Genomic DNA, 10909 nt, shown 5'->3' with positions numbered 1-10909 from the left:
CCATTTATATATATACATATATATATATATATATATATTATGGAGTTTCAGACCAGGGCAGCTACAGACTACAAACTCCCAGGGAAGGCCATTGGTTTTGGGGAGCGCCTTTGGTCTGAGCTGCCCCTGAACTGCAGTCTTCTGTCTGGGGTGTATCTGAGCAGACTCTAGCCCCTTAGGCTCTTCTCACCTGTGAGCCCTGGGTGGGATCCTCTTTTGTCTGGTGGTGATCTCTAAAAGAAGTCCTCCTGACAGCTTGGGGTACTGGGGGGTGGGGAGATGAATGCTGTAGCCGCAGCTACCCCATGGTCTCCTTCTGCGCGGGTCACAAGGCCATACTACCTGAACAGTTTGGTCGGGCTGGGCCTGTGCTGACCACCCAGGTCTACTGCCTTATGTATCACCCGATGCACCTTGCGTTATGCTTAAGTCAGCTTCCAGAGGCCCACTGGCGCTGTTCGGCCCGTGACATCATGAACTTTTGACGACCGAATCATGTGGTCGCAGAGGGGGTCCCTCGCTGTGAAAATTTGGTGTGGGGAACATCTCCACCAAGGACCTGGACAAACCCATAGACCTCAAGGCATTTTATGTTTTACTTTTTCTGTTTGGAAACATTGGCACTAAGGGTTAGCCTCTGCCCACTTTGAGACCCAAGGGGCTGCCGACAAGACCCTGGAGAAGATGAATAAATAGCCTGTTCCTCAGCGAAGGCAAAGTGTTTGTGGGCAGATTTAAGTCTCACAAAGAGCAGAAGCCGAGCTTGGAGCCCAAGCCAAAGAATTCACCAAGAGCTTTGGGGAGAAGTGGACGGTGAGGGTCTGAAAGAGCTGCTTGGCCAGTTTGCTCAGACCCTAAGTGGCAAGGTGATAAGAGATCCCAGTGTTTAATCCGAAGGCTTTGGCTTTGTGAGTTACGGAAAACAGAAGATGCCAGTAAGGCTGTGGAGGAGATGACCTGAAAGGAAATTGGTGGGTAGGTCATCTCTGTGGGCCATGCACAGGAGAAAGATGAATGGGCAGGCTGAGTTCAAATGGAAGTTTGAGCAGCTTCAACAGCAGAGAATTAGTCAATATCAGGGGGTACACCTTTATGTTAAGAACTTGGATGACACCATGGACCAGTTCCAGAATTTTCTCCTTTTGGGCCAGTCACCAGCCCCAAGGTGATGCTGGAGGATGGGAGAAGCAAAGGGTTTTGCTTCTTCTGCTTTTCATCTCCTGAAGAAGCGACCAAAGAGGTCACTGAGATGAACGGACAGTATTGTGGACTCCAAGTCACTGTACGTTGCCCTGTCCCGGAAGTGAAAGGCTTGCCTGACCAACTAATCTAAACAGCGGGTGGCAGGCATGAGAGTGCTCCCTGCCAATGCCATCTTAAATCAGTCTCAGCCGGCAGCTGGTGGCTACTTCATGCCAGGAGTTCCAGAGGCCCAGGGAAGACCTCTACATTACATGCCTAACCAGTTAGCACAGATGAGGCTAATCCATGCTGGCAGCAAGGAGGGAGACTTCCAGGTTTCCAAGGAATGCTAAGTGCTTGACACCAGTCTGGACCTCGTCCAACTCTTTGCCATCTGGCTCCGACTGCTAATGCTTTGGCCTCTCATGGCCTCCCTGCTACCACTCAGAATACTGATGTGCCCACATCTGTGCAGAACGTAGCACCTCTGGCTGCTGCAGTTGCTGCTGCTCTTCAGACTGTGGTCCCATACAAGTCACCTCCAGCGTCTGCAGCCCTCATCCTGTGAAACAGCTTTGCTGGCCCCGCAGCCTGCTATCTACAAGCAGGGGCCAGAGCCCCTGACCATTTCACTGCTGGCCACAGCACCCCCAGAGGAGCAGCAGCAGATGCGGGAGAGTGATTTTTTCCCTTAGCCAAAGGATGCATTCCAACCTAGATGAGAAGATCATGAGGTACTGCTGGTGGAGAACGACAACTCGGAGCTGCTGCGCATGCTTGAGATCCCAGAGTCCCCCGGCTGCCAGGTGACTGAAGCTGGTGCAATTCTACAGGTTCATCATGCCAAGAAGGAAGTTGCCCAGAAGGTGGGTGCTGCTGCTGCTGCCTCTCAGACGAGGAGTAAGCAATTCAGAAGCCAAATCACCCCTCCTGGATTTCAGCTCAAGTGTTAAGATTTCCTTACTTCCCCTATGGACCTCAACATCAAGAACCACAAATTATGAATTTAATAGGACATTTTGTATCAAATGGTCACTTATGAAGCACCTAGAATTTTTTTTTCAACTATACCAATATATTCTTTGTGTTCTATCAAAGTCCCGATAATGTTAACTTTTTTCCTATTGTGGGTTTTAATTCCCCCCCAGCCCCTGAAAAATATGGTTTTATTTGATGTACTTAAGTCTTAAGTTTCTCAATACAGGGGAAAAAAAACCCCAAACCACCATAAAAATATTGAATGATCAAAACACAGTGGAAGGAATACACTTAACCAAAGTAATTAATGAATTTCAAAATACCAGTTGAGATGTTTCAACAACTAGATGAAACACTGGAAGCACTCACCTAGCTAACTAACTAGAAGATGTTTGCATTTATGTCCATTCCAAAGAAAGGTGATTTAAAAGAACACAGACATTTTTTTTAACATTTTATTAGGGGCTCATACAACTGTTATCCCACTCCATACACACATCAATTGGAACACAGACATTTTAAAAGAACACAGACATTATCCATACAAATCATTCAGATCACTTGCAGTAAATTTTCACTGCATTTAATTTTAAGACAATCACATCAATAGGGATTCAGAAGAGGACATGAGACAAGGAATGTCATTGCTAATGTCAGATGAATCTTGAGTGGATTCAGAGAAAAAAAAAGATGTTTACCTGTGTGTTACTAACTATGCAAAGGCGTTTGATTATTTGGATCATGACAAGTTGTGGGTAAGATGACAAGGAATGGGAATTCCAGAACAGTTTATTGTACCCAATGCACACATAAAGGAGCAGTCATTGAAACAGAACAAGGGTATTCTGGCCGGCTTACGCTCTAGAAAGGTATGTGTCAGGCTTCTAGCATTCCCCATACTTATCCAATCTGTATGTTGAGCAAATATTCAGAGAAGTTGACCACAAGAAGAACCAGGCATCAGGATTGGAGGAAGCTCATTAACAACTTGCAAGATGTATACGATACAACCTCGCTTGCTGAAATCATGGTGACTTAAAGCACTCAATGATAAAGATCAAAGACTACAGCCACCTTCAGTATGGCTTTCACCTCAACATAAAGCACAAATCCTAAGAAACGGAACAATAAGAAAATTCATGATAAGCAGAAAGAGGATTGAAATTGTCAAGGGTTGCATTTTACGTAGATCCACAATCAACGCTAATAGAAGTAGCAGTCAAGAAATCAAACATATTACTTTGAGCAAATCTGTTAAACATTATTTTAAAGTGCTAAGAAGCAAAGTGTCACTCTGAGCATAAAGGTGCACCTGATCCAAGCCATGATATTTTCAATCACTTCACATGCATGTGAAAACTGGACAATGAATAAGGGAGACTAAAGAATTGATGTCTTTGAAATATGGTTGGTGAATATACTAGTCTGGGTTATCTAGAAAAGCAAAACCAGTTATATATATATATATAAAAATAAAAATTTACGTATATATGTAAATTATATCAAGAAAATGCCTCACACAATTGTAGAAGCAGGTAAGTCAAGTCTGGGTCAATTTCATGGGTCAGATGTTAAGCTTGAAGGTTTTTCTGCCAGGGCTAATGAACCAAGAAGCGGGAAGATGAAGCAGGTAGACCACAGCTGGTGGATACAGAGGCTGATGATGCAAGGTTGGCAGGTCTGACATCAGACTCTGATGGCAATATGGTGGGCTAGTAGCTCAAGGCCGAAGAACCAGCAGTAGATGAGCCCGATGCGCTATCCGACCAGTAAGGAGCCAAGAGGACTCTATAGTACTTACTTATTTATGAAGTTGGCCGTACCTCCAAAGAAAATATCCTTAGAAATGTGTCTTGAATAAGGGGTTTCTCTCCCTGCTGACCTTCCCACAATTGCTTGAGCACAGTCCATCATAGAGTTGATTTATTATGTTATGTCACATCATGGGAGAGGCTTCAACTGCTGAACTACTGAAAATCCTACTCCAGCCAAGTTGACATAAAACCCAACTACCGCAATGAAGAATATCAAGTATACCATGAACTTGTCAGAACAATGAACAAATATGTCTTAGAAAAAGTACAGCCAGAATGCTCTATAGAAAGGAACATGGCAAAATGTCATCTCACTTACTGTGGACATATTACTAAAAGGGACCAGCCACTGGAGAAGAAGATCATGCTGGGAAAAGTAGGTCAAGGAAAAAGAGGAAGGCCCTCAATACCGTAGATTGACACAGTGGCTGCACAGACATGCACTCTAGTATAGCAACAGGATGGCACAAGATCGGGCAGCATTGTGTTCTATTGTAGATAGGGTCACTATGAGTTGGAATTGACTTAACGGTTCCTAACAGGAAACTACAGTTTCCAGAGAAGGCTTGTACTGAATATTTCCCATGTTCAGAAAAAGAAGCCCTGCTAGACCATGTGGGCAGAAAACAAACTTCAAGGAGGAGGCGAGTGGGACCTGGAGAGGGGATGCCTCTTGGTGAGTAGATGTATATGTGGTTCATAAACAGTCTGGCAGAGAATAAGGGGAGGGTCTGAGGATGTAAAGCCAAGTTAGAGCTTAGCCATAGGAAACTGCTGTCAAACATAAATTATTGATGTGGTTTTTAATCTTCTAGTAGCCCCAGTTAAAGGGGGGGGAAGGTGAAATTAATTCTAACAATCTATTTTGTTATGTCACATACTTTCAAAATATCATTTTACTGTATAGAATATATTAACATAAAAATTTTAATATAACTATTTTACTTTTTAAAAAACAACCAAAAAAGCCTTTAGACTCAAAGGGTATTTTATCTTTATAACGTATTTCAACTCAGGCCAGCACTCAATGCCACGAACGGGTTGGTGTCTGGCCAGCAGAGACCTAGTTATTCAGGCAAAAACTTCAGGGAACGGAGACACCACATAACTCAAAGACAATGCCACCAACATCGTGGCTTTGGAGCTCCCGGAGAGGCGTAGGAACCAAAACAATCGTTTGAAGCTCAGGAATTAAGTGGGGGAACCAGAGGGACACTCGAGAGAGAGCAGCCAACTCTTCCCAGCTGTTGAAAGGGAGATAGAAGTCTGATCTATACAGTGGCAGACACAAAGGTTGGGACAGTGTTTCCTTGCCAGCCTCCACTCAGGACCACAACCCAGGAAGGCTGATGATATGATGGCATACCAAAGTAGCAGAGGCTGGTGTCCTACCTCATGGCATCTAGAGAGAGAGCGCGGGTACGTGGTGGAGGAGGAGGCAGGGTCCTGGAGACAGCCTCATGAGGTTCTGCAAACCAGCAGATACTCCAAAAGAATGCAGAAAAGCCGGAAAATCAAGCAAGTCAGAAGATAGGTGGGGGCAGTATAAGGAGTCAGGGTGAAACCTAAGGCCGTGTTTGACTTTCAGGAAGAAACTGAAGTGGAAAACCAGTGACGTACGCCTAAACAGAGCTTTGCAATGACAGAGGAATTGACTCCCAAATGATGTCCTTCCCAATGCCCAGCTTAGATTTCCCCAGGTAGCACTGCCATTCCAACTCAGGGACCCAATAGGACAAATTGGAACTGCCCCTTTAGGTTGTCCAAGACTGTAAGTCCTTATGGGAGCAGATAGCTCGTCTTTCTGCCTTGAAGTGACTGGGGAATAAAACTGCCGACCTTATGATTAGTAACCCAATGGGTAATCCACTTCCCCACCCAGGTGGCTGTGTGCACATGAAAGCTGGACAGTACATAAGGAAGAGTAAAGCACTGATGTCTTTGAAACATGGTGTTGGTGAAGATTATTGAATATACCATGGACTGTCCGAAGAACAAACAAATCTGTCTTGGAGCAAGCACAGTCAGAATGAGATAGGGCGAGGATAGTAAGACCGTGTCTCACATTGGGCAGGTCATCAGGTGAGACCAAAATGGGCATCCTATTGGTTGCGTAGTACCACTGCCATCAAGTTTATTCTGACGCATAGTAATCCTGTATCGAGGTACTGAGGCTGTAAACATTAACAGGGGCAGATTGTCTGCAGAGCAGCTGGTGAGTTTGAACTACCATCCTTGCGGTTAGCCTTCCAGCACTTATCTAACAACAAGGAATAGCAGAGGGTCGTTAAAAAAGAGGGAAACCTTCAGTGAGATGAATTGACACAGTGGCATCATATAACAATGGGCTTAACCGTAACAGAGATGAGGATGGCACAGTACTTAGGGTTGCTATGATTGGAACTTACTTGACAGCCCCTAACAACACAAGCAGAGACGTGGCATGCTGGTAACTATTCAGCCGAAAGGTCTTCATACAAGAAAAAGAACATCCCAAGGGCCAGCTTCTCCTGGGCCAAATATTAACTTTTTCCCTACAGCCCTGATACTTCGATGCTTACAATTTCCCCACTATTCATTCACGTCGTTGTCTTAAGCATTCTATGAAGACTTCACAGGGGTTGGGGTGGGGGACAGTGGGAAGGAGATCACCACCATCATCAGCCCAAGGTTGATTTCTATGAATTGGCATCAGCCACGTGCCTCTCTCAGCAGCCTTTTTACCAGTTCCCACACCCAACCTTCACTCCCACAGTATGCTCTTCTTCTTAACTGGGTTTTACAGTTGATTGCAATGGTCACTCAGAACTCAAAGAGAACACTCAAAATTATGGGGCTTATTAGAGAAGTTAACCAGTTACAATTCAGGATTAGAAAGGCTCAGGGCATAGTTCTTCCACTAGGAGAGCTTCTTCTCAGTTGTGCCCACGGGCACTATATTGAAATTATACCTTAATATAAATATAAGTATACTTGAACAACAAAAACTCCCCACATACAATTACAGAAACATTAAATCACTGCTCGTAGAAGCTAGAAGAGTAGTTACCTCTGGGTGGGGATAACTTTTATAGGTGAGAGAATATGTGAACCATCTAGATCAGCATTCTCAACCTGTGGGTCGAGAGTCTTTTGGGGTTTGAACGACCTTTCACGGGGGTTGCCTGTTCCATACCAGTAGCAAAATTACAGTTATGAAGTGGCAATAAAAATAATTTCATGGTCGGGGTGGGGGGTGGGGTTTCACCACAACATGAGGAACTGTATGAAAGGGCTGTGACATTAGGAAGGTTGAGAACCACTGATGGCCGATGTCTGATGGCTGCATCTGGGTGGTAGTACCGTATATACTCGTGTATAAACCGAGTTTTTCAGCACATGTTTAATGCAGCTTTGTGGTAAAATTAGGTGCCCGGCTGATATTCGGGTTGGCTTATACTGGAGTACATATGGTATATGGGTAAAAGTATACGTAAGAACGCACTGAGCTGAATATAATATCGATGCACTTAATACAAGTTGCCATAGGTGTGTTAACACAATAAAGAAGCAAAGTTCATAATCATTAGTTTAAATGTTATCCTCTAATTAGCCTTGCCCCTCTCATTACCATCTTGTGATGGCTCCATCTCTCTTATCTGGGGGGGAGGGGGGAGCATAAAATCTACCTTAATTGTGAAACACCAGTTTCTGACAATACCACCCATTGGACATTAAGTTGATGTGTAGATAGGGTGATGCTCAAAATATTTAACAACTGGTTCCATGTAATTTACAGAGGACATTGATGGTGATTCAGTGGTTAGAATTTTCACCTTCCATGGGAGACACTTGGGTTCAGTTCTCAGCCAATGCATTTCATGTGTAACTTGTGCTTGCCTGTTGGCAGAGATTTCATTATGCTCCGATGCTGAACAAGTCCCAGCAGCCCTTCCAAACGGGGGTGGATTAGGAAGAAAGGCCTGGAGGTTTACTTCTGAAACCCAGCCAATGTTCTGATCCAGAGCCTGCCATGGGATGGCACCGGGCCTGGGCAGCATTTCATTCTGTTGTATTGGTCACCACGAATCAGGGACCAACTTAACAACATAGAAGAGCGCTTCTCCCAGAAAATGCTCAATCAGATTAGATAGCACCTGGAAACCACCCATGCAGTGTACTGGTACAAAGCAAACAGATTTTTAGCTGTACAAACACACAGACACTTCCTAGTCTCTTTAGGTGTTTCTGCAACACATTCGTGTCTAATAGAGACAGACTTGGAAAAAAGAAGGGAATTGAGTCATTGTTGGTGCCCTCGCTTGAATTGGTGCCCACTCTCATACGCCATGTGAGTTCTCAGGCTCATTTGCATAGATTCGCTGTCTTTGGGTTTGGTTTGGGAATGTTGCCCATCCTCTCCTAACCTTCTAAGCATCCGCTTTCTAATAGCTCCATAAACACACATAAAAGAATGGTTGATTTTACTGGATAGGACCAGAATTCGTAGGCTGGGAATGTCATTTCAAAACCTATATCTCCATACTCTGATGTAGACCCTCGCTCTTACTCCATATGCCAGTGCCGCTGGCACCCTGACAGGGACAGGCAAGAGCCCACAGACGCTCCTTCATGGCCATGGAGGTGGATGATCAACTCCAATTTGGGCAGCCTGTTCACATCTGTCAGCCCTGGGTGTTAGAGCACTAATAATGGCTGCTCTGAGAAATTCCATTTGCTTGCCATTTGTGGACCCTTGAGGCTGCCCAAGCATGAGGGGTCAGTCACACTGAAGCATATGACCACCTGCCAGGCTGTAGCTTTGCTGTCCAGTCGCCTTGCAGGGGCAGGTGGCAGGGCTGCCGTATAGCAAGAGTGGGGGAAAGAGAGAGAGGGAAAAGAAGGTAGAGAAGAAACAAAGTACAAATTACCTTGTTAAAACCTTTGGTGACCAAATTGACTGCAAGTTCATGGCTGACCCCATCCACCCAGCTAACATCTTTTTCTCCGATGGGTTCAGAGAGGAAAGCTCTGAGCTTTGGAGACAAATTATCCATCTTCTGCAAGAGCAATGGGGAGGAAAAGGATTAGGAGGTGTCTGACTGTTTTCAACGTGAATGGACATTGGGGAACTCCCTTAGTCTGGGCCTGATAGATGGCAGGCTTCCTTCTATTACATTTTTATCAGAGAGTTCTTGATGCCAGGTGCAGTGCCCTGGAGTCCACTCCCACCTGGACAGGGTGGGAGATTTCTAATGAGGGCCACAGACAAGTCACATGCATCCTCATGGAAAGGATATGCTTCATGTTAAGGACCGCAGCAGACTCCTTTCCAAAACTTTCCACTTTAAATACTTAAACATTTGGCTTATTTTAGCTAATTTACCTTCTCACTTCACCTTAGAAAAGAGGAGGGTGAGACTATGTCACCCTTACTTTGGACATGTTATCAGGAGACTCCATTACCTGGAGAAGAAAGACCAGCATGCATGGTAAAGCAGAAGGGCAGCTGAACGGGGGAAGACCCTTGCTGAGGGGGATTGCTACCGTGGCTGCAAAAATGGGTGCAAACCTAACGATTGTGGGGATGGCCCGGGACCAGGTTTCATTCTTTCATTCTTTTGTACCGACGGTCACTCCGAGTCAGAAATAACTCGACAGCACCTACCAGCAGCTCAATGAACAAGCCATTATTTAGCAGACTCCATAAGAACTCGTTTTGTTGCAAGCAACAGAACACATGCTAGATCAAAAAGGTTTATGTCACTCAGAAGTCCAAGGGTAGGGTGTACTTCAGGTATGTTATGCTCAGGTGGTCTTTTCTCTCTGAATCTTTCAACGTTTCTTCTTTTTGTCCTTATCCTCCATTAGTTCCTCTTACAATCATAAAAGGAGTGCACCAGCACACACATTCTCCAATATCTTTTCCACAAGAGAGAGAAATAAGAGAAAAAGAGTAGAGGCTTCATCCAGTCTGTAAGGTGGCTAGTCTGAGCTTAGGTGTGAGCCAGATGCCCCGTTACTGGATTTGAGTAGATGCAGAGTTGTATTGTCCTAAACTAGATGAGTTTTAAGTCCTGGATTATTGTCCAGAAAAGGGGAGATGGGTGTTAAAGCCACCACTACAATTTTCTACTATGATCTATGCCTTGCTGTTTACGGAGATCACCCAACAATGGTTCCAGCAGTACATTGACAGGGAACTGCCAGTGATTAAGCCCAGATTCAGAAGAGGATGTTGAACAAGAGATATCATTGCTGATGTCAGATGGGTCTTGAATGAACACAGAGAACACCAGAAATATGTTTACTTGTGTTCTACTGACTGTTCAAAGACATTTGACTGTGAGGACCATAATAAAGTATGAATTGCCTGAGAAGAATGGGAATTCCAGAACACTTAATTGTGCTCATCTAGAACCTGTACATGGATCAAGAAGCAGTTATGCAAACAGAATAAGGGGATACTGGATTGTTTAAAATTGAGAAAGGTTTGCATCAAGGTTTTTTCATCTCATCATACTTATTCAATCTGCATGCTAAGCAAATAATCCGAGAAGGTGGTGTATATGAAGAAGAATGTGAAATCAGGATTGGAGGAAGGCTTATTAACAGCCTACGATATGCAGATGACACAACCTTACTTGCTGAAAGTGAGGAGAATGTGAGGCATTTGCTGATGAAGATCAGGGATTTCAGCCTTCAGTATGGATTACAACTCAATGTAAAGAAAACCAGAATCCTCACAACTGGACCAACATCATGATCAATGGAGAAAAGGTTGAAGTTGTCAAGGAATTTGTCTTGCTTAGATCCACATGCCTGAATCCACAATCCATGCTCATGGGAGCAGTAGTCAAAAGTTTGAACACATTGCATTAGGTAAAATATATTGCACAAGACCTCTTTAAAGTGTTAAAAGGCAAGGATACTATTTTGAGGACAGAAGTATGCCT

General features: G+C 44.3%; 1 protein-coding gene and 1 pseudogene across 1 annotated transcript in view; one reads left to right on the top strand and one right to left on the bottom strand.

Moving 5' to 3' along the window:
* Positions 1–9010, bottom strand: part of BANF2 (BANF family member 2) — a 21270-nt gene extending 12260 nt beyond the window's left edge. Inside the window, exon 1 of the mRNA XM_004697813.2 lies at positions 8885–9010. Coding sequence (XP_004697870.1) covers positions 8885–9010 — 126 coding nt within the window. The remainder of the gene's footprint in view (positions 1–8884) is intronic.
* LOC115871331 lies at positions 306–2135 on the top strand (annotated as a pseudogene).
* Positions 9011–10909: the final 1899 nt, after the last annotated feature.

This window comes from Echinops telfairi, unplaced genomic scaffold, assembly GCF_000313985.2.
Source record: "Echinops telfairi isolate 266 unplaced genomic scaffold, ASM31398v2 ScPeMD7_5592;HRSCAF=6446, whole genome shotgun sequence".
Lineage (NCBI taxonomy): Eukaryota > Metazoa > Chordata > Mammalia > Afrosoricida > Tenrecidae > Echinops > Echinops telfairi.
The sequence above is the reverse complement of the archived record's forward strand: the minus strand, read 5'-3'. Positions and strand labels throughout refer to the sequence as shown.